The sequence below is a fragment of the Ptychodera flava genome, chromosome 14 (genome assembly GCF_041260155.1).
Source record: "Ptychodera flava strain L36383 chromosome 14, AS_Pfla_20210202, whole genome shotgun sequence".
In the NCBI taxonomy this organism is placed as follows: domain Eukaryota; kingdom Metazoa; phylum Hemichordata; class Enteropneusta; family Ptychoderidae; genus Ptychodera; species Ptychodera flava.
Genome location: NC_091941.1, coordinates 20398001 through 20423174, shown reverse-complemented (window position 1 = coordinate 20423174; position 25174 = coordinate 20398001). Strand labels below are relative to the sequence as shown.

Genomic DNA, 25174 nt, shown 5'->3' with positions numbered 1-25174 from the left:
TCAAGTGTTGCATAGATCCTGACACTGTGGATCGTATTTGCTTTTGAAAATGTCGTCTTTCTAAATGCCATCACACTTTTTTGGCGAGAAATCGTCAACCGAATACTTTCAACATTCGCTGGTAACTCCATATTCCTTAAGCTCCTATCAAGCATCCACGCATTCCCAGCAAAACACGGCTCCAACGCGATAATTTTTCCCATATTACAAAACCTCTTTATTTACAATTACTTTATAACATCATTATGAAAGAAAAATCCTCACTTTTAATACTGAAAACACATGAAACCACAAGTTCATGATTACACCACTGATTCAAGTGTTCAATAATCTCCAGATATGTAATACGGCATTTGAATGTCACATACTTAGGATGTCAATTTCAGTACTGATTTCACAGCAAAGTTTGACATGCGCAACCACTGAACATCTGGCTGCTTGCCTCTATCTCATCCGATCAACACAGATTGCCTTGTGGTGATAAAGCACCACTCTGACACACTGATATGCATTCCTGGTATACTCTCAGAGGAAAAACAAAGAAATATTGTAATTTGGTACTGCTCCTCATCATCTTTCTCGCTTGATTTTTTTTGTTCACAGTCATACTTCCAGCCCAAAAGGATATGTGTAAAATTACAATGAATACACTATTCTTACAAAATTAATATTTTGCTATACAGCATACCATTTATAATATATTTTGTTAAAAACGATTAATCATTTCGACATGCATTAATCATTTCTCACCACATGAGAGACAGAGAGATCTTGTGAATACTAACTGCCTTTATACAATTCACAACTGTTTGAAGGTATGTGGAAAAACTCATTGAGTATTGTACACAGAATACAATTCTTAGTTTCCACTGACTGGTTCCTATCAGGAGATATTTTTATATCATTATGTACTTACAAGATACTAAAAGATCATGTTACATCACCATTAGTAGTAACACCATGAAAATACTACTTAACCCTTTGAGCGCCAACATCAATTTTTGTCACCTTTGTAAAATGCAACTCAAACAATTTTCTTCACATTTTCTCATAAATTATGATAAAAAACTGAAGCCAATACAATATCATGTCAATTCAATCAAAATCTATTACAAAAGTTACAGAAAAATTATACACAAATTTACAAAATGTTGCACTAAAATTTTGGAGGGAAAAATATGGCACTCAAAGTGTTAACAGTATCATACTGTTTTTTTGTTTTAACTGACAAATTACTACTGGGTGACATTCTCATATCATCATGTTCATACTGTTCAGAATTTTCGAGATACCCCCCACCCCCAAAAATATTATATTCTATACATTTAGAATTATATACCGTATCCTCAGTGAACTGGCGGATTCATCGTATGAGGGCGCTCTTACTCTCACTCCCTTTTGGTACCTTCTGAGACAGTCCTTCCAGACTTTCCTATAACTTATAGAATTATTGTTGGACATAGTAAAAACCAGAACAGTCACCTGTTCTATAGCACATTGAAGTTTCTCTTGTCACATATGGAAATCGTGACTTGAATTCAGTCAGTGTTGATATAAGTTCAGAGAGTTTGAAAGAGACAGAGAGTTGTGGAAGTCTTGTGATTTCACCTGAGGAATAACATTTCTTGAGATTCTCTGAATAATAAAAAATAAATCTGTACCTATCTTCTTCAGTGTATCACGAATTATTAAATCATATAATGTTGATCTATTGCATAGGGATTAGCATTCATTCAAGTGATTCTTGTTTGACTGAATAATTCTTGAAAGAAAATTGTGTCAGCACCAGATTGAAGGATTCAGGTTTAATACTGTTTCTCAGTTTCTTATTTCGACAAGGCAAGAGGTTGTCACTCTAGGAATTACAGAATGCCCTGTATTGTTTGAGTTCATTCACTGCCTGCTAAAATCACCTCTCTGGCCACCGGTCTTGCTCATTAATTTAATATCGGAAATGACGATGTCGTGTGAAACAGCTTTGCACATGTCATAGACGGTAAGCGCGGCAACGCTGACTGCAGTCAATGCTTCCATCTCAACGCCCGTCTGTCCGGATGTTTTGACTGTCGCTGTTACCATGACGCTGTTCTCTCCCTCATCTAACGCCAAGTTGACATCAACCTTACTTATGGGAATGTTGTGGCAAAGCGGAATCAAGCTGCTGGTGTTCTTGGCGGCCATGATCCCAGCGAGTCGTGCCACGTCAAGGACGCTGCCTTTCTTCATCCGATTCTCCTTGACCAACTGGAAGACCCTCTCGCTGAGGAGAACCTGTCCTGTCGCAGTTGCAACCCGGCTGGTGATCGGCTTCTGGCCAACGTCTACCATCTTGGCTTGGCCAGATTCATCGACGTGAGTTAGACCGGTGTCCCCGCCATCGCCGTGCCTGGAAGCTGTACAGTAGTACCGTGGACTAGCAACACCTCTCGGCAGTGAGCGGCTCAATTTTATCATTGATATGTCAGAAATCAAACCTGTTAGTAAACCCTGCTTTAACCGATGTCTTGATTCGGATTTATCTGCATAGTAAATATTTGTTTGAAGGAAATTTTCTGTGGAAACAACAGAAAAAAAAAAATTTTACAACAATGGCATAACATTGTAATTGAAGAGGAACCTGATTGTACAAGCAGATTTTCTTGACTGCACTTACAGAATTACACATACATGTACCTACATGAAAGACCTCCTTGGCAATTTCAAGGGAAAGATTGAAATCATTGACAACGGGCTGACTTTCGATAATCACGTTTGACAACTGAAAGTTTGGAAGCAGGACAAAATACTGTACTTTACAGATGGAACAAAACTTTTGGAAAATGCATCAATGCTATAGCTATTGAAGCTGATGAGCTAACTAGCTGGGCACAATATGAAAAGGCCATTGCTGCTGAGGTGCTTACTCATGTACTTATGTACCCACGATGTGGCGAGGGTAAAACATACTTTTTTCTACAATTCTGGGAAGTGAGCATGAGAAGTTTAATAGGGCTGTTTGTGAATAGCATCAATGTTCTCTCATTTAAATCCAAAAATAAATATTTGTCTGCAAATTAAGATTACATTTTTTGGAAATATGCGAATACAACAAAAATAAAACTTAACAATAAGAGACTGCCAATGTTACACGGTACACTAGAAAAGACACTCTAACAGCTAAGACTTCAAACTCCAACACGCATGCAACACTGACAGAATTTACCTGAAAAGCAGCAGCGTCAAATGTCACACTCATGCAACTATATTTACTAATGAACCTGCCACCACAAACTGCCCTATTGACCCTTAACCTCACATGGCTAAGCACACAACCAACGGGAAGAAGAAAGAAATAAAATGCTAGAAAATGCATTATTCTATACATACTCAAGTGAAGAGACACAAGATGATCACCCACCAATGAGTATCATGGGTCTGTTTTTCATTTTGGAAAGGTTGAACATTCCTGCAGGAGAGAAAAAGAAACAACAGATGTACATGTAAGCAGGATCATATCACCACACCCCCTGTCTTAGCTACAGTACTTCCTTCAAATCAAGTACACAGGATGTAGTGCTACAACTTGAGAACTAAAACTTCAAATTTTTCTTCTGATAGGGTGGAGATGTATTGTGTGAGGAATATATTACAAAGGCACATTGCTACCAAATGAGAAAGTTACCGTAGCGAGGGGAACCGAACTGTGATGTTATACAAGTGTTCATTCTGGCTTTGAAGTTTAGCATTGCCTCTCAACGTTTCATCACACTGCCCTGTCTCGTGCATAACGCTACTCTGAAGTCACATGACACAAAAAACACTACTGAGTCATTGACAATGACATAGTCCCCACTTGTAATAGGAGTATTAGTCTTGATGGGGCAGGGAAATGTGGTCATTAAGAAGTATCACTGGAGTGTATATGTTGAGATCTATGGGCACATAGGTCTATGTCGTTGTTCCCAATTTGAAACACATGAGGCAGGTCTAAGTTATGGTTCTAAATCGGGAAAAAAGATCAGACCTCAAGCTGTATTGGCCAGCCAAGAAATACATATGCGCATAATAAATGAGGTACAAGATGTGACATCTTAAGGTCTAACATCCTATCAAAATTGGTCTAACATCCTATCAAAATTGAAGGGTATAGAACTTGTGATTACTAAGTTATGCATATATATGTATAATCAAGGTCAAAGGTCATTGAGGTCACGTGACATTTTGAAAAAAAAATTCTCTTGCTAATAAACCCTATATGCCAAAATCAGACCTCTACTCTATTCGCTTGCCCTGAATTAGATGTGTGCATAATTAATGAGGTAAAGTGTATGTTGTCATAAGGTCTCCCATCCTACTAAATATAAAGGACATTATTTATTTACATAAACATATATTTTAGGTAAAAGGCCATCAAGGTCACATGACATGTGGTCAAAAAATTTCTATCCTCTAGTTATCCTATTTACCAAAAATCAGACGTCCAGCTCTATTGGCTTGCTCAGAATTAGATATGTGCGTAATTAATGAGGTACAGTATGTGGCGTCATAAGGTCTCCAATCATACCAAATATGAAGGGTGTACCACTTGTGGTTACTGAGTTATGGACAAATATGTATATTTGAGGTCAAAGGTCACCGAGGTCACGTGACATTTTGTCAAAAAAATTGTATTGCTAAGTTATCCCTATATACCAAAAATCAGACCTCTAGCTCTATTGGCTCGCTCAAAATTAGATATGTGCATAATTAATGAGGTACAATATGTGGCGTCATAAGGTGTCCCATCATATCATATATATGTGGTTACTGAGTTATGGACAAATATGTATATTTGAGGTCAAAGGTCACCGAGGTCACATGACATTTTGTCAAAATATCTGAGATATCTGCGTGAATGGATGGACTCACGGATGGACTCATCCGTGGGGACTAAAAACTGTCACTGCATCCTTTTTGCAATATGAATACGATGAGAAACTAAATTTTATATTTTTCTTGGCCTTATACATGGGAGTCTATGGAGAGCTGACTTATACATGGGAGTCTATGGAGGTGTAAACTAAAAAGTCCTCTAACCGACAAATTTGATCACATTGTGAAACAAATCGACAAGCATCTGCAGGGCTCGAAATTAACATTTTATCCTGGTAGTCATTTTGACCACCACATTTTAAATTTGGTGGTCATTTTAAGGAAACTGGTAGTCAATATTTTTTTTTGAACTGAATCATATTATCAGGCTTTTTGTATTCATGAAAAGAGAGGTCAATGTTATGGTGGGAGTCTCTGAACATGGCTGTACCCAAAAAATACATGTCTGTACAGTGGATAAAAAAAATAATACCGATGTTGGATAAAAAAAAAACTGATTTTGCCAACAACTTCTCACTACTGACTCGTGCTTTATTGGAACCCAAATAACATGCAAACAGGTGGCACAATTCGTTCATGTTGTCTATCTTGCAATCGTATTTTTATACTTGCAAGAGTTCCAAAGTGATCGCTGCGTTGTCTAATGTTTTGTAATGATAAGTAGAAGGATTTTGAATTTTTTTTCAGTTGCAAGAAATATTTGCATAAATGTTGCAAAATGAAATTCATTTATTGGCACCTGTGAAGGCCCTGCGCCACAAAAAAGAACGAAACGTTATGTATATCAACTTCTTCAAGGTCAATTGCAGTGTTATATTGATGAAACGGTGCCCTCGCCATGCCATCAGACAAACCGGCAACCGCTGAAATACTTATTTTTTTCCATGGTGGTCAAAATGACCACCAATTACAGAATTTGAAGGTCAAGCGTGGAAAAATGATGGTCATTTGACGCAAGACCACCGCTAATTTCGAGCCCTGATCTGTATGGGGTAGGGTACTGTCCTTGTGCAAAGTTTGAAAGAAATTGACCTGAGCATGTCTGAGATATCTGCGTGAACGGACACACGCACAGACGGACGCACGGACATGACCAAATCTATGAGTCCCCCCGGACGGTGTCCGTGGGGACTAAAAACACTACTGAATCATATTACGATTGCCATCATTTCACCACCACACTGCAACATCAAGCAACACTGCAGGCACTTCACGACATCACAGCACACCAAACCTAACCGCGGAATATCACATTACCAGCACAATATGACAGCACCACATCATTACTCAAATACAGAGGATTTCACAGATTCTGACCAGTTGACCACCAGCAAAGCTACCTATCATTACCTGCATGTTGTTTTTTCTTTCTGCCAACTGCTGCTCCGATTATCTCCAGGACCTCGTCATCTGACGTCCCCGATCTCAGGGTATCGCGCAACGAGACTTCCGCATTGCCAAAAAGGCACACCTGGATTGGTTACAAAAATATACACATACATAGCATCTATCACACGGGACTATTTCTATCTGACAGCCTTCACCTTATGCAGCATATTTTGGAATATCTACAAGGGTAGATCGTATTTTTGGGGAACTCCTGTGAAAGCCTGTAGTATTCAGTTGTGCTGACACATGGAAACAAGTCATTGTCAATGACATAGTCCCCACTTGTAATAGGAGTATTAGTCTAGATGGGGCAGGGAAATGAGGTCATTAAGAAGTATCACTGGAGTGTATATGTTCAGATCTATGGACACATAGGTCTATGTCATTGTTCCCAATTTGAAACAAGAGGCATGTATAAGTTATGGTTCTAAATCAGGAAAAAAGATCAGACCTCTAGTTGTATTGGCCAGCCAAGAAATACATATGTGCATAATAAATGAGGTACAAGATGTGACATCTTAAGGTCTACTATCCTATCAAAATCAAAGCGTAAAGAACTTGTGGTTACTGAGATATGCATATATATGCATATTGACGGTCAAAGGTCATCAAGGTCACGTGACATTTTGAAAAAAAAACATTGTATTGCTAATTAATCCATATATGCCAAAATTCAGACCTCCAGCTCTATTGGCTTGGCCACAATTATATATGGGCATAATTAACGAGGTTAAGCATGTGTTAAGTTCTTCCATCCTACTCAATATAAAGGACATAGCACTTGTGGTTACTTATTTATTGACATTATCGTGTATTGTAGGTAAAAGGTTATAGAGGTCACATGACATTTTGTCAAAAAATTTCTATCCTATAGTCTATCCCTATATACTAAAAATCGTACATTTACCTCTATTGGCTTGTTCAAAATTAGATATGCACATAATTAATGAGGTACAATATGTGGCGTTATAAGGTGTCCCATCATACCAAATATGAAGGGTGTAGCATTAATGGTTCCTGAGTTATGGACAAATATGTATATTTGAGGTCAAAGGTCACCGAGGTCACGTGACATTTTGTCAAAAAAATTGTATTGCTAAGTTATCCCTACATACCAAAAATCATACCTCTAGCTCTATTGGCTCGCTCAAAGTTAGATATGCGCATAATTAATGAGGAACAATATGTGGCGTCATAAGCTGTCCCATCATACCAAATATGAAGGGTCTAGCACTTGTGGTTACTGAGTTATGAACAAATATGTATATTTGAGGTCAAAGGTCACCAAGGTCACGTGACATTTTGTCAAAAAAATTGTATTGCTAAGTTATCCATACATACCAAAAATCAGACCTCTAGCTCTATCGGCTCGCTCAAAATTAGATATGCGCATAATTAATGAGGTACAATATGTGGCGTCATAAGGTGTCCCTTCATACCAAATATGAAGAGTGTAGCACTTGTGGTTACTGAGTTATGCACAAATATGTATATTTGAGGTCAAGGGTCATTGAGGTCACGTGACATTTTGTCAAAAAATTGTATTGCTAAGTTATCCCTACAAACCAAAAATCAGACCTCTGGCTCTATTGGCTCGCTCAAAATTAGATATGCACATAATTAATGAGGAACAATATGTGGAGTCATAAGCTGTCCCATCATACCAAATATGAAGGGTGTAGCATTAGTGATTACTGAGTTATGGACAAATATGTATATTTGAGGTCAAAGGTCACCAAGGTCACGTGACATTTGTCAAAGTGTCTGAGATATCTGCGTGAACGGATGGACTCACATGGATGGACTCACGGACTATGAGCCCCTGGACTTTATCTGTGGGGACTAAAAACTGTGTCACTGCATCCTTTTTGCAATATGAATACTATGAGAAACTAAATTTTTATTTTTCTTGGCCTTATACATGGGAGTCTATGGACTGCCTTATACATGGGTGTCTATGGACTGCCTTATACATGGGAGTCTATGGACTTCCTTATACATGGGAGTCTATGGACTGCCTTATACATGGGAGTCTATAGACTGCCTTATACATGGGAGTCTATGGACTGCCTTATACATGGGAGTCTATGGACTGCCTTATACATGGGAGTCTATGGACTTCCTTATACATGGGAGTCTATGGACTTCCTTATACATGGGAGTCTATGGACTGCCTTATACATGGGAGTCTATAGACCGCCTTATACATGGGAGTCTATGGACTGCCTTATACATGGGAGTCTATGGACTGCCTTATACATGGGAGTCTATGGACTTCCTTATACATGGGAGTCTATGGACTGCCTTATACATGGGAGTCTATGGACTGCCTTATACATGGGAGTCTATGGACCGCCTTATACATGGGAGTCTATGGACTGCCTTATACATGGGAGTCTATGGACTGCCTTATACATGGGAGTCTATGGACTGCCTTATACATGGGAGTCTATGGACTTCCTTATACATGGGAGTCTATGGACTGCCTTATACATGGGAGTCTATGGACTGCCTTATACATGGGAGTCTATGGACCGCCTTATACATTGGAGTCTATGGACTGCCTTATACATGGGAGTCTATGGACTGCCTTATACATGGGAGTCTATGGACTTCCTTATACATGGGAGTCTATGGACTGCCTTATACATGGGAGTCTATGGACCGCCTTATACATGGGAGTCTATGGACGGCCTTATACATGGGAGTCTATGGACTGACTGCCTTATACATGGGAGTCTATGGAGGTGAAAACTAAAAAGTCCTCTAACACCGCCAAATTTGATCGCATTGTGAAACAAATCGACGTGCATCTGTATGAGGTAGGGTACTATCCTTGTACCAAGTTTGAACGAAATCGCTCCAGGCGTCTCTGAGATATCTGCGTGAACGGACGGACGCACGGACGGACGGACGGACGCACGCACGCACGGACGCACGGACGGACGCACGGACATGACCAAACCTATAAGTCCCCCCGGACGGTGTCCGTGGGGACTAAAAAACATGCTGATTTACAAAGCAAGCACACAGCTCATTAGGATGTTTTTTGGTTTCAAACTACGGTATATGCACGAGATTGAATAAAATATATATGTCATGCTGAATATATCATGCTGAAGACAGTTTTACAAGAACCTTGAATCAGCATTTTCTTTTTATAGCACCAACCTTCAGATTGCCATCAGCCGTGATCCTGAGTCTGTTACAAGAGCCACAGAAATGTTCACTCATGGACGTAATGAAGCCTACTCGTCCGACAAACCCCGGAACATGGTAAGCCTGCAGGGAAGAGACAAGACCAAGACAGAGTTACAAAACTAGTAATGAAATTTTTCGGTGATTTAATAAGTTTGCAGGGGCGACTTAACAGTAGCTTTTATCTACCCCTATTTATATTATTTAGAGATGATATTTAACGAATACATTACTGAAAACAACATTGTTGAAGCCAATGTAATGGTCACGACGATTAAAGAGGCACTCCCACTTGGTAACATTTTTAAAACACATATTTTTAATGCCAACGGTCGATATTTGACGTGGCGACTGCACGCAGATCGCGAGATATAGATAAAAACATGTCATTTCCCGCCCGAGCGTATTTTTCACATCCTGAAGTTTTACAATCGTTTCTGGTTATGACCCGAAATCAACCGAAAGTGTGTTGTTGTGCTGATTGACGATATTCTAAGGAGTCAAAAAACGTTCGAACGACGCAATTAATTTACCTCCTAGTGTGATGACTTTATATACATCATTATCAATGCCCTTACCTCTGGTAATTCTTTATTAAAACTTCTCCTTAGTTTTTGTCGTTTTCATTATTCTCAATCAGTTGTATTAAATTTTAAACAATACCACATAGATATCAGTTTTTATGTGTAAAATATTAGTTGCCTCTGACGACTACATTTTGTCGTCTGCCACACAGTTACGCGTGGTACGATACATAGTGGCCGCCGCGTGGTATGCGCGCGCATACCACGCGGCGGCCACTATGCATACTATGTATCAACCGCACCTATCTGTACTAGTCACCTATGCGAATTCTGGTGGAATCAGCAAAGTAACTTTGTTTTCGTTTTTTTGCCGAGTCAGTAGGACTCGGCTTTCTCCCACGGGACATGACCGCTCACCGACGCGAGTGGTACTGCTGTGGCATACAGCAGCGTCAGCGTAGACTCGTACTCCATAGCTTATGTTCGGAAGCTGAATTCAGGTGGGCCATCGGAATTCAAACTTTAACTTTTTTGAGGACATGTTTTTATCGATATCTCGCGATCCGCGCGCAGTCGCCATGTCAAATATCGACCGTTGGCATTAAAAAAATGTGTTTCAAAAATGTTACCAAGTGTGACTGCCTCTTTAAAGTGCGCAATCAGGAACTTGTTTTGGTAAACTCCTAAACCATTCCGGCTAATGGCTTCTTGTGATACCATGAAACAAACAACTTTAAACCTCAGTTGACCGCCTCTGGTTAATATATGTCACTAGCCAGTTGGCAAAATTTAATAGATGTTGGTTATGATCAGTGTCGGAACGTGTCAAACCTGGTTGACATCTGAACTGTTGCTGGAACATCAGCTACCAAGAACAGAAGCAGTGTTCAGTGTTCACGGATCTTGACCCTTTTCCTGCCAGACAGTATTAAGACTATTACTTCCCATCAGCCAAGTCAGTAAAAAGCGGTATTGAGCCCAAACATGACGTATTTTCACCTGCTTGGCTTGGTATGTTATAGCATCTTTAGTCCAAAAATATCAAGTTTACAGTATTTATGTTTTCAACAGCCTTCAAATGAACAGTATTATGTTAAAATACACCATATGGAATATGTTGTGTTTCATTAATTTTAACCATCTTGGCCTGATGGTGAAATATGGTCTTGGCAGGAAAAGGGTTAAATTGCAATGTGACAAAAAAACAAATTTTAAGATAATGTTCAAATTTCATTTGAATTCAATGTCTCTGAATGTAAAATGACAAGATAATTAATGATGGTGCATGTATGAGTCACTCACAGGGTACAGTGGGGACAATCTGCAGTTTGTACTTGTATGATGTGGAAATTGATGATGCTGTATGATGTGAAAATTGATGACATTACCTTAAACATGGATTTATGACATTGACTGTGTTCCTTCTCTTACCATGGAGATTTGGGATATCGTTTTCTTCATAATACACAATGTTTATCATAGATTGATTTGATAATTACAATCTAACACGTAGTGAGGACTTAGGAAGTTTTACACTGTACATTTGAAAATGTGTGGTTGAACAGCTTCCATAAACAATGCACACATTCAAAAATTTGCATCACTGGTAACCATGGACTTAAAGCCGCAATTTTCAATCCCAGGTTCTCGCATTAGTGGAGTTCTCCTCCCAGTCAAACACTTGGCCAGTACAATGTTTGATTTCTATAACATTAATTACACAAACTGATCTCAACCTTTTGTCACCTTTTGCTAATCCTGCAAACATAGTTTATACAAGCGTTTGATTGACAGTCGGTTCAAATCGCCAACAGTCATTGATTCCCCACCACCAACGCTCAAATTTCCTAAAAAACTGTCTTCCAGTCGCATTAGAATTTGAATATAACCACAGAGTTTGATCGGCAGCAGCTTCATGCTGACCGCTTGGCAGTCTGTCTGCGTTTTTGCGGCCGGAAAAAAACTAAAAAGTGGCATTTTCTGGAGCGTTTGCCCGCATGTTGTCTGTTTGGTGTCCACTTACACAATGAACACCACTATAGCTTTGCGTCCTTTTAAAGGGAGGCTCCGCCTTTAAGGGCCATCAAATGTCTGGGTACAGCCCAGCATATTTTGTGAGAAAACTTCAGTACGTTCTGTGAGGCAAAATTTTGCGAAACATTACCTTTGATGTGTCGTTGGGTTTGTCTGACAGCCTCTCAAATGTCGGCCATTTTTGTTTGATTGTGTCAATCATTTCCTGATACGCCACCATTTTCTTGAAATTCCATTTATTGCCATCAAATGGCATATACTCAATGAAACGAACGTCAATTGCCTGGATTACAGAGATCAACAAAAAAAGAACAGCTTGAATTGTGTCTGTGATACATTTCAATTGATATACATTGTTACACTGGTGTTTGACACATTTTACATACACATTGACGCTGTTTGGTGAAATTTACAAGTTGAAAAACCTGTTACTGCAAATCTAATGGACGTATTCTAAGTTTTTGTGACAAGCATTTCTCCCCATTTGCCATGACGCTGTAGTAGAACTTTGAAATTGATCAGATGTAGACATTTCAAGCTGGGTAGCGTCCATATGAGAATAATGAATGCACCGACATCCAAGCTAATAAATGCTTGGTACACATGAAAATGAGAAAAAAGAATAAACTTTTCAGCAAACCAGTAAACTAGTATATTTGGATCAGCAAAAAGCAGTGCCCCTGAATTGTAGGTAAGATCTTTCTGACAGCGTCGCATTGCAATGCACTTAAATATATGTACATATTCATGTAGTACATGCCGTACATGGACATTTTCGTTAGACAATTTGCAATCATTTACCTTCTTTTCAGTGAGTTGTACAAAGTCATTAATTTCTTCCTCGTTAACGCCTCTCATTACCACACAGTTGACCTTGACCGGGTTGTAACCAAGTTCAAGGGCAGTGTCGATGCTGTCCATAACTCTTTGCCAACCTGAAATTTGAAGGAGACCATGGATGAGTCACAAAAAAAATGTGGTAGAGTCTGGTGCAAGAAAATTTGCAGCTGGCATGGACACATTTTGAAGATGATATCTCCAAGAAAGCATGGCAGTATTCAGCTCAGAAGAATACACACGGTGCCACCTATAAGAGCATGCAGCCATGCAAAAAAACAGATATTTTCATTACAAGAAAATTGTCCTAAAAGGATCTCCCAGCAAAAGTTTTAGTTCTAACAATAGCACATGAATTATAATATCACACTAGCAACCAGTTGACAACAATCCTAGGTCATATTAATAGCCAGCCCTGAAATTAACAAGCTCTTGTATTTGGCATAAAAAAAGAACCGATGTGACATTTTGTAATCACGTCCTCACACTCTGCATATATTTCCTGTAAGACTGAAGATCATCAACATTTCCCACATATTACATTGTTGTCAAAGAAATGCTTTCAAGATTTTGCACTTCACAGGTATGGATCCAGGGCAGATCGTCCATGTAGCCGACACGAACACGAAGTGACACCGGCTACCGAAAACTATGAAAAATAGTCCAGAATGAGCTACAAAATCACTATCAGTTTTAAGTTGCAGGTAGAATAAGTCTGTGCCTTTGTATAAAATACTATAAAAATAGTAGAAACTGAGCAACCAGCTGAAAGTTAGTCGAGGAGACCTTAACTTCATATCATTTGCATCTCATTGTCGGCTACATGGACTGTGTACCGGATCCAGTGATGTCAACAACATGCCGCCAACATCACAGACTATGCAAACTTTCTAAGACACGATCAACAAGATGTAAATGAAGATGAACTAAAAGTAGAAGCAAAATGATTGTCGTAAAAATAGAGTACCCTTCAGGGACAGTTTTTTTCTAAAATGTACAAATTAAGTTTTTACCATCTTGTATTTCTGAGAACTGAATTTGTCCTCACAGAGATAATTCATGTTATGGAATTCATTTAAAATTTCAACACCACTGGGAATCAGTTTCTCCAATACATCAAACTTTGACAGGTGACTCTTGATTTTTTATTCTTGATTACAAAAGAAAATGGAGTGAGTTTCCATGAGGAAATTATTTTTAAAGAGAGCTGTTCACAAGAGACATATTCAACTGGATCAAGAATTGTGATGTAACACACAAACTGTGATGTAACACACGACATGTGATGACAAAGAACATCAATTACCTTTCCTCCTGGTGATGAACTCAAACTTGGCCGGTATCAAGGTGTCCAGACTGATGTTGAGCAGGTTTAGACCGGCTTCTTTCAGTCGTGGCAGTTTCTTTGACAAGACGATACCATTGGTCGTCATGGCAAGGGTTTCAAGTCCTAACTTCCCAAGCTCCTCTAAATAGTTTAAAGAAAGTGACATGAAAATCAGGAAATCTACCAGATTAGCGAGGAAAGCATGATTAAAGAATGAAATTATTGAAGGCACTGAAAATAACTGTGGTTAAGAGTAATACATCTAAGAATTCTATGGCAAGTCAGATGAATATATCAACACTTCATATGATGAACTTCCTATAAAACTCACCAACAATTTCCACAGCGTCCCTCCTGACCAGTGGCTCTCCTCCAGTCAGGCGGATTTTATTAACCCCTTCTTGAACGAAGAGTTTCGACAGTTTCACAATTTCTTCTGTCGACAGAAGGTGCTGCTTGGGAGTCAGTTTGACGCCTTCTCCTGGCATACAGTACTGACCTGAAATGACCGAAAAATCACGTTTTAAGTCTTTGGACGTATAAGATCATTTCACCGAATATTAGTAGAACTCACTGGTGTGTTATGTAATACAATCATCTTTGTCCGAGTGCATTTCACAATCTTTGGCACTGCAGCACATGTAACATTAAAATTTGCAATAATTCATAGTGATTTTTCATCCAGAATTGCCTTGCCAGTGTCTTCAGATTCCTCAGATTAATATCTCTGCTGGTAAAAATTTGAGGATCAAGATGGTATACATTGAAAGAAATCTTGGCTTCTATAAGGAGGCCCTCACAGTCTGCACAACTCTCTATGCTCATCTTTGTTGGACTTTGTGAGGGCGCACTTTCCAGTACCAGCTAGCAAATCATTTCCCTTATAAAAGCCCACTGATATGACAGCTATCAAACATACACAGAATGGAACTTGCAAATTGGAATACTATGCATGAAAATTAAGAATCGAAACTCAATTCCAGGAAATATGAGAATACTGTGCTAATGTGATTCCTTACATCTAAGATTGCACTTTTCTGTAAGTGATATCCTCAGGTAATTATGTCTTCTGCCGTAGGTGTCCGTCAAAAATTCAGAAAATGGCAGAAGGTCCTCATCACTAAAATACCTTCCTGTTTTCTTCTGCAATAGGTAAAACAATATTGATTATTGAATGCGAATGGGGTGTATCAGACTCTCTGTAGGACATACTGTGCTCTGAATCTTGAGCAAACACTGGCTTTATATTGACAGTGAGTGAACCATTTTGAAGTTGGTTTGTGTCACAGGTGAAAAGGTACATATTGAGTGATGTAATAATTCCCACCAAAATTTTAGTGCAACATTTTACCAATTTTTGTGTCAGGTTTTCTAAAATTGTTTTGATAATTTTGGACCAAATGGACATCACATTTTATTTGCTAGTTCTTTATCAAAATTTTGGCAAAAATATGATAAAAATTTGACTAAATATTTGACTAGGGTATATTTTATAGAAGCAACAAAAATTCTGGCACTCAAGGGGTTAACCGAAAGGGAACAAATGTCTCCCCTGTCCCGATCTCAGGAGGGGTCTGCTTTTGTATCGAAAGATTGTAATTCAGTTTCTCTGCTACTGAAAAACATGATCAGGATATTTTGTTTTCAAATGAGAAAAAGTGTACAAGGACATATATGGTTATGTAGACTGTGATCGCTTATCTTTACTCAACACTTTCTGCAGCCACAGCACAGTGAAAGCATTATGGCAAATTGTGCGCTGGGGACAGATACTTTGACTCTAAAAATATTACAATACTTTTTTGGTCTTATACTTGTGGGGGTTCATTTTGAAGCTGATTGAGTAGGTCATTTCCCCCACACTCATCATGACCTGAGTTCAATTAGTCTAGAACATTCCCAAGGTCACTGCCCTTGATGACCTCACAACCTTGAATTCAATTAGTCATGTTTGGAATGTTCTGGAAAGTTGATTAGTTGTGTAAGGGAGATAATTTAGAACAGTAATTAGCATGTCAATAAAAGTTCTAGATTGTTCTTACATGCCTTTATAAAAGGGACGTGCACAGCTTCCAGTCAGACTTTTGGGATCGTGTCTCTTGTGTGTTACTAAACTCCAGCAGTAGTCATTCTCAAGACTTTCAAGACCTTCACTGTCAACGCTGGATTTATACTGTGGTCTTTGTGCAGCTTCAAGCCTGCAAGCCAAAGGACTGTTCATTCATCCAACTGACTGTTACAACTCTGAGACTGGAGCTTTGCCGTCCCAGCTGAGATAAGTAGTCTGTACACTTTTAAAGCTTGTACTCTGTCCCTAACTTAGCAATTAGTTTTGTTTTCGTAATAAATTTTGTTTAAACGGAAACTGCTGAGTTCACCCTTTTGTTCGTTTTCTCTGCACGTAACAAATTGGGGGCTTGTCCGGGATACGAATATTTTGAGCCGTTTGACAACATTTTGACAGCCTTTTCAAAACTACTGTATACTTTGAACTCAGCGAAATTTAATCATGGCGGAATTTAAACCAGAGGAAATGGATGACCTTGATCAGGACACATTTGATTCCCTCAGAAAAGACGACCTCATAACACTGGCCAATTTCCTTAAAGTAGAAGTCAAAAGATCTATGCGCAAGAGGGAAATACAGTACCGTATTGCCAAACATCTAGTTGATTTAGGCCAATTTGAGGAATCCACCCTGAAAGATTATGAGCCCGAGTCTACCTCTGAACTCAGAAAATTAGAATTAGAAATGCAGACAAATTTGGAGATCAAGAAACTAGAATTACAAATGAGAGAGAAAGAATTACAAATGGAAGAAAGACAGAGAGAAAAGGAGAGAGAATTGGAAGAACATCGACTACAGTTAGAAATGAGACGTTTAGAGCTTGGACAGTCAGGAAAATTCTTCCCTTCAGACAAGTTTGACATCACTAAGCATTTCAGGTTAGTTCCCCCTTTCCAAGAAAAGGATGTTGATAAATATTTCCTCCATTTTGAGAAAATTGCTCAGAGTCTGAATTGGCCTAAGGAGTCCTGGTCTATGCTTTTGCAGAGTGCTTTGGTGGGTAAAGCCAGAGAAATTTACATTCAGTTGTCAGTAGAGCAGGCTTCAGATTATGATTCTGTGAAGGAATTAATTCTCAAGGGCTATGAGTTGGTGCCTGAAGCTTACCGTCAGAAATTTAGGGATTGTGAGAAGGTGAAAGATCAAACTTATGTTGAATTTGCTCGAACAAAAGAACAACTGTTGATCGTTGGTGTTCTTCGGAAAAGGTCAGTCAGAATTATGACAAATTACGACAACTTGTTTTGATTGAGGAATTTAAAAGGTGCATTCGGAGTGACATCAAGACATTTATCAATGAACAAAAGGCAGATACATTAGAGGTTGCTGCACGTTTGGCCGATGATTATTCATTGACCCACAAATCTTCATTTCTCAGCAAACCATCCCAGTCCTTTTCATACAGAAACAATGCAGGTAAATTTAACTCGTCCTTTTCATCCAAGAATTTTTCAAAGGACAGTAGGAAATCAAATGACAACAGTTCACAGAGTTCAAGTAACACTTCCACATCATCAAATCCCAAGTCTCAATCTCCTTCTGACAAACAGTTCGGTACACTTTCTTGTAATTATTGTAAGAAAGACGGCCATTTAATGTCAGAGTGTTTCAAATTGAAAAGAAAACGTGAAGGTCAAAGTGGTCAAAGTGGATCTAAGCCAACCGGCTTTATTTCTTCATCAACTCAATTAGAGTCTAATAATGTGTGCAACACATTTTCTGAGGTTAAACCCCTCTTATCCCCAATTAATGAGGTCAAGGTCAATTCTTCTCAAGATAGCATTATGGGTATTTTCGAGCCATTTATTCATAATGGTTTTATATCACTTTCTAGTGATTTCTCTTCCGCTACCCCTGTCAAAATTTTAAGAGATACCGGGCTTCCCAGTCTCTTTTGTTGGCAGATACCCTGCCGTTTTCTGAAAAGTCATTTTCAGGTTCTAAAGTTCTTATTAAGGGGGTAGATTGTAATGACTACATTCCTGTTCCTCTCCATAATGTCTATTTGTCTTCGGACTTTGTTTCTGGACCTGTGGCTTTAGGTATTAGGCCTTTTTTGCCTTTTGAAGGGATTCACCTTCTTCTTGGAAACGACCTTGCTGGGGACAAGGTCATTATAATCCACTTGTGACTGATAATCCTAGTTTAGAGCAGGATCCAGAGCCAATTGAACAAGAGATACCCGATTTATTTCCTTCATGTGCTATTACTCGAGCCATGTCAAAGAAAACTTCCGAGAATCAAAATACTCTCAAAAATAATGTCACTGATGTTGACTTAAATGACACCTTTCTCAGTCAGGTGTTTGACACGGATCATTCCGTTATCCCTCGTGGATTTGAAACTTCCAGTAAAACTTCTGCTGACCAAAGTCAGACATTTTCTAGATCAAATCTCATTGCAGAACAACACAAAGACCCAGATATTTTGTCTTTGTTTGACAGGGTAGATGATGAAGGTAAAACTTCAGATAGCTCTGTTTCCTATTATACAAAATCTGGTATTCTCATGCGTAAATGGAGACCTCCAGATGTTTTGGTTGATGACGATTGGGCTATAAAACATCAAATTGTGGTTCCAAAGCCCTACCGTGCTGAAATATTGCGCCTGGCCCATGAAACCCCCTGGGCTGGTCACTTAGGAGTAAGGAAAACTTATCACAAAATTCTCAGTCACTTTTATTGGCCTAATCTCAGGCAAGATGTAACACATTTCTGTAAAACTTGTCACACATGTCAAATGGTAGGAAAGCCGAATCAGACCATTCCAAAGGCCCTTTACAGCCAATTCCTGCATTCCAAGAACCATTTAGTAGGATACTAATAGACTGTGTTGGGCCCCTACCAAAAACAAGATCAGGAAATGAGTACATGCTGACAATAATGTGTACATCAACTCGGTTCCCAGAAGCCATACCACTGAGAAATATAAAGACAAAGACTATAGTGAGAGCTTTAGTCAAATTTTTCACTTTATTCGGCCTCCCTAAATGTGTCCAGTCCGATCAAGGCTCCAACTTTATGTCTGGTATTTTTCAACAAGTAATGGATCAGCTAGGCATTAAACAGTACAGGTCATCCGCCTATCATCCAGAAAGTCAGGGTGCTCTTGAGCGATTTCATCAAACTTTGAAAAACATGGTTAGGACCTACTGTTTTGACACAGAGAAGCAGTGGGATGAAGGAATTCATTTTCTGCTCTTTGCTGTTAGAGAGTCAATTCAAGAGTCTCTTGGTTTTAGCCCATTTGAGCTTGTATTTGGACATACAGTCCGTGGCCCACTTAAGCTCGTTAAAGAGAAATTCCTGTCTGACGACGATGATTGTCTGAATATTTTGCAATATGTGTCAGATTTTCGTACAAAACTCTCTAAAGCATGTGAATTAGCCAGAGAAAATCTTGAGTCATCTCAGCAGTCAATGAAAACCAGATATGATAAAAGCACCTCAAAACGGAAGTTTGAACCAGGTCAAAAAGTTCTTGTTCTACTTCCAATTCCTGGCAAACCACTCCATGCTCGTTACTTTGGGCCATATCTAATCGATAAGAAATTGAGTGATTTAAATTACATCATAATAACACCTGACAGGCGAAAACAAAAACAGCTATGTCACATAAATATGCTTAAGCCATATTTGGATAGGGATAATCCTACTATAACTCAGCCTGTCAGTGCAGTCAGTTCAAGCCATTATGAAGATAGTGATACTGAAACTGACTTGAGTGAAAATACTCTAAACTCAAAGCTGGGCTCGGTCAAGCTTCAGAACTCAGAAATCCTGGAGAAGCTGGAGTCTACAAAGTTGGCACACCTCCAGCCAGAACAACAACAACAGGTGAAAGAACTGCTCCACGAATATAAACACCTATTTCAAGATATTCCAACGAGGACAAACATCATCTACCACCACGAAGATGTCTGCGACAGTAATCCAGTGGAACAACATCCAGACAGACTGAATCCTGCGAAAGCGGAATATCTCCAGGAGGAAGCCAAGTATTTGCCGAACAATGACTTTATCGAACTCAGTAAAAATAACCAGACTTTGCCGTGCATACTTTATGCCAAATTCAGTGCCATTTCAAGTTTTCCAACAACAAATTGCAAGAAGATAGTCATGGGACATCCTGTTTGCTACTTTTCACACAAATTTAACAAATCCCAGAGAAACTACTCTACAATTGAAAAAGAGTGTTTATCTTTGATATTAGCTTTACAGCATTTTGAAGTTTATGTTACTTCTTCAAATCAGCCAATAGTGGTTTATATTGATCACAACCCTCTTGTTTTTCTGCAGAAATTTAAAGGCAAAAATCAGAGATTGCTAAGATGGAGTTTAATGTTACAGGAGTTTAATCTTGACATTAGACATATCAAAGGCAGAGACAATTTAATTGCAGACTGTCTCTCTCGTATTTAGAGTTTATTGTTGTTCACTTTCAAGAAATTTTACTTTAGAGTAAAACAAAATTTGAGTACTTAAATCCTTTTCAAGATTACATTTGTAAAAGAAAGATTTTTCTTTGAAAAATTTTCTTTTTGAAGAGGGGGTGTGTTATGTAGGTCATTTCCCCCACACTCATCATGACCTGAGTTCAATTAGTCTAGAACATTCCCAAGGTCACTGCCCTTGATGACCTCACAACCTTGAATTCAATTAGTCATGTTTGGAATGTTCTGGAAAGTTGATTAGTTGTGTAAGGGAGATAATTTTAGAACAGTAATTAGCATGTCAATAAAAGTTCTAGATTGTTCTTACATGCCTTTATAAAAGGGACGTGCACAGCTTCCAGTCAGACTTTGGGATCGTGTCTCTTGTGTGTTACTAAACTCCAGCAGTAGTCATTCTCAAGACTTTTCAAGACCTTCACTGTCAACGCTGGATTTATACTGTGGTCTTTGTGCAGCTTCAAGCCTGCAAGCCAAAGGACTGTTCATTCATCCAACTGACTGTTACAACTCTGAGACTGGAGCTTTGCCGTCCCAGCTGAGATAAGTAGTCTGTACACTTTTAAAGCTTGTACTCTGTCCCTAACTTAGCAATTAGTTTTGTTTTCGTAATAAATTTTGTTTAAACGGAAACTGCTGAGTTCACCCTTTTGTTCGTTTTCTCTGCACGTAACAAAGCTCATTGAGTAAACAAACTTTTTATCAGCTTATTTTTGTGAAAATAAATAAACTTGCAGTTTTTCCTATACAGCTAACACAGGGATGACAGCCGCTTTGCATATTAAGTGTTGGTGAATATCTCTGCTATCAAATTTTGCATGGCAACCCCTTACTTTCCATTCTCGATTTGGAAGGGGAATACTTTAAAAGTTTCCTTACAATAAGTTTGAGCAAAAGTTTAAATCTTTCAATTCCAAAGCACAAACACCCTGAGTAATCATTGGGATTTAATTTTTCTATTTTTGCTGATGATTGAATCCACAATTAGAGTAAATTCCGGTGAAAATGTTAAATAACAATATAAGCTACTGTGTTAATAGCCAAAACTGTGAATTTAAACCCCGGAGAAAATATTGCAAATATCATAGAAGTGATATTAAAATCTCTGAAAAAAAATTAATGACCTTACAGTATTTGCAATAAGTCTTTGAATCTTTCAGTCTGACACAATTTGTTAACCCACAGTTTTGGGCCGATTTCACACAACAACACCTAGCGGTGCACATGACTGGTTTGAATTACACATGTACATGATACTCACAGTATGAGTATTGTGTAAATAAATGTCTGTATATGCACTGTATGTCTGCAAGCATATGTAAGTGAGTATGTGTGTGAGAGTCAATAACGTAAGTTCCACATCAATGAGAAACCGTACTAGACCTTCCCAAGGGTGAACCCTCTCAGAAATAAAGCAATTTCTGGTCATCTATTTAGCTTTTTTGAGCTCAACATATATTTAGTTCATGACCTAAGTAGACACTATTCAACCATTCTTTTTTGAGAAATTACACCATGCTGTTTTCCTACATAGGAAATTGCAAAGAGCTTTTTGTAGAGTGATGGGATTATTATCAGAGGGCTGGGAAAGTCAGGCAGGCAGTTATTTTGCCATTAAAGCTTTCACTGAACAGAATTTTCTATAATTCGTAAAGCAAGTAGGCAGGTAGTACAAATTGAGGATTGCAGCAGAGTCATGTGTACATTCAACTCATTCCATTAATAAGAACAGTTAGTACACTGGTCTATGGAAGTTAAATCTTAAAGTCTGCTGAGACCTAGGGCTAGGGCTGCCAAAGCATAACAAACACATGCTACCAGGCCATAGGTATGGGACCAACTTGATACACCTGGAATGGAGGTTGAAGCGAGCCTTGCATTTAATGTGCACAGCAAGACAGCAACTTACCACTACTGGAGCTTTATCTAGAATATACATTCATTTACATCATTATAGGAAGACACACATGCTCATACATGACCCTGCAAATCATTGTCTATGACTGTGTGATTCATGACCTAAAACAAGAGGACTTCCTGTATAGTTTAAAACAATTGTTGGAAATTACAATATATAAACACCAATTACCACAAGCAAGTTCGAGGCTGGAAAAAAAATGTTTGACCATTGGGATTTAATGAAATATAGGCTAAAATTTATGAATCTCCGGTTATGATAGCCCCTTTTTTAAGTTAACGGAGCAAACAAGCAAACTACACTTGTGATTGATGTAATTCCTGATAATCTGTAGCTTATTGGTTTACAAAGAGAACCAGTCAAATGTTGCCAGCTAGCCCATATTAGTGTAACACGATTTTGATACTTCGCTTCTCCAATAGAAATGTTGGCGAGTTTAGCGTAAAGGTTGAAGTTTAAGGTATGGTATTTCGTATTGTAGTTCAACCTCGTCGCTCTGCGCGCTCTGCGCGCGTTGACCATAAATGTACTCCAGTACACCTGGTTGAAGCCACAGGTGCTTACAGCATTGACGCCGAAGGCCTAGTTTCGGCCTCACGCTTCGATCCCGGGCCCTCGATCGACTATTCAATCCCAGCAACGCTGCAAGCACCTGTGGCTGAAAGTTTGCGTATGCCCTGTGGCATGGAAGTAGCTAGCTGCAGTACAGTAGCTCGAGGTTTTGCCTGGTATCTGGTTTTGCCGTCCGACCCAAATACTCAGGCAAAACCTCGAGCTACTGTACTGCAGCTAAAGCCCAACCTCCACATTCGACACTCCTGGCGCCTGTGGAACTATCGATGATATATTAGTTCAGAACTAACTTCATTTCACATGTCACAGATTCACAAGAGTTGACTTTTCATATCATGTTGACTGAGCATGAATAGCACAATCGAAAACCATCAAGAGCATATAGATGATAACATGATTAATTGCTAGGGCACACGCTACGCTACTTGCCCCGGAAGCAATAAACCGTAAAAGTATGTCGCTTACCGTTGCCCGATCCTCTAGTTTTGGTACGATAATGGCTGAGCTGCAAATACATCTGTGAAATACGTTTGTGCTCGCCCTTACGTGCCTTGCAAAAGACTCTGCGACATCACCAAAGTACCTGAAGCTGGTCAGACATCTGATAAGGGGTGTACGGGCCATGTTTCTCAGTCACTGCTGCGTCACCGTATCGAACCTGGGTAACTTTTTAGGATCATGTCTAGACTCCAAATCACTTTGGATTATTCTAGACCATCATAATAACAGGAAAAGTATCGGCTGGAGGTAGAAACTTTCAGATGCAATATGAATATGGACCTGCCAGTCGAGATTGTATCTTATGTTCGCTCTAGGTGGTAGAACTGACGATTGCAGTGCACATACACCTCACTTCTGCGCATGCGTAAAATATCGCCAAGTCACAGGATTGCGAGCCAATCAAAACAGTGCTACCGTACAAGTTGCATCACTGCATCATAGACCCTCGTTTTTCTCAAGGGTTTCAGGGAAATATACATATAGATACATGTGACTTCGTTTCAGTCCGATTATATGTGATTCCGCTTCATCTATGTATCATTGGCAGAGAGAGTTGCATTTTTTTCACAGAGGGCAGTATGAAAGCCCAGCGGGTAAGCTGTAAGAACAATGCTTCTATCAGCCGAAAAATATCGCCTTCAATATTCTTGTTGAAGAAATGTAGAGAGGCAACTGATGGTTCATGAAGTGAAATCGGGAATCCCCAATTTTGATATCTTCCAATAAATGGAAAATGAAACTATGTTGATCAATGTTGCTAAGTTTCTAAAAAGAAGTTTACAAATACGACAAACTACCGTACAATAGCCACTAAAAATACACATGAATCCCTGCCATGCCTGTCTTTTATATTTTTTCTTGTGTTTCTTTTGTATGTGTATTTTTCCTTTTATTGTATAACCCTTTTTAATTCCTGCGAGAGTTATTGCGTGTGAATAAAGAATTAATATTCGGTGAGCAGTCAGATTTGCTGACACTTACATGTGCATTTTTTTTTCACAATTTGAAAGGTTGCCGTTTTCTTCTTGGGGAAGATGATCGATAGAGACGAGCAGAGAGTGAATGTGATCCTTTGGGACGGGGAGAGGGGCAGCAGGGTGTTCGGAGGATGTGAATGAAAACTGGGGGCAGTACGGCATCCTTCGCAAATAATAGAGCTGGGGCCATTGCACACTATCAGACTGTTCATGGGGATATTGTTGTTTTCATACGTTAAATCGTCCCAGATAGCTCTGGGTTATTTATCTTGCGTCACCATTTACCTATCCTTGTATTCTTGGACAGTTTTACTGTGGTTTACTAAGAGTATCATATGCCTTTGTTATGTTTGAATATCATGAACAGGCTATTCCTTTTACCAAAACGAATCAGGTGAAAGCCAAAGATGAGATACCGTGCATTTCTGCGAAGTAAAAACAATTTAATCGATATTGGGAGCTTTTGTGATTTTGACCTGTTGTAACTTGAAACTTGAAAACACACACACCTTGCAAATAAAGAATGG

The 25174-nt window shown here is 39.0% G+C and overlaps 1 protein-coding gene across 1 annotated transcript; it reads right to left on the bottom strand.

Annotated features, from left to right (window-relative positions):
- Nucleotides 1-193: 193 nt before the first annotated feature.
- LOC139149697 (uncharacterized) lies at nucleotides 194-24032 on the bottom strand. The gene is made up of 10 exons (XM_070721570.1): nucleotides 23635-24032; nucleotides 15180-15303; nucleotides 14492-14659; nucleotides 14140-14301; nucleotides 12798-12931; nucleotides 12127-12279; nucleotides 9412-9522; nucleotides 6202-6322; nucleotides 3398-3445; nucleotides 194-2552 (listed from the first exon to the last, which is right to left on the bottom strand). Exons 1-10 carry the CDS (start codon nucleotides 23791-23793, stop codon nucleotides 1894-1896), a joined length of 1839 nt encoding a protein of 612 aa, XP_070577671.1. The 5' UTR covers nucleotides 23794-24032; the 3' UTR covers nucleotides 194-1893.
- Nucleotides 24033-25174: the final 1142 nt, after the last annotated feature.

Bases quoted from the DNA above. Each gene is read 5' to 3' on its own strand.
- LOC139149697 (XM_070721570.1), bottom strand. From the start codon at position 23,793: ATGGCCCGTACACCCCTTATCAGATGTCTGACCAGCTTCAGGTACTTT. The intron at 12,932-14,139 runs GTAATTGATGTT...TTCAAATTTCAG, and splicing joins GTTCATCACCAGGAGGAAAG to GTTGGCAAAGAGTTATGGAC. The intron at 9,523-12,126 runs GTAATGTTTCGC...TCTTCCCTGCAG, and splicing joins AACCCAACGACACATCAAAG to GCTTACCATGTTCCGGGGTT.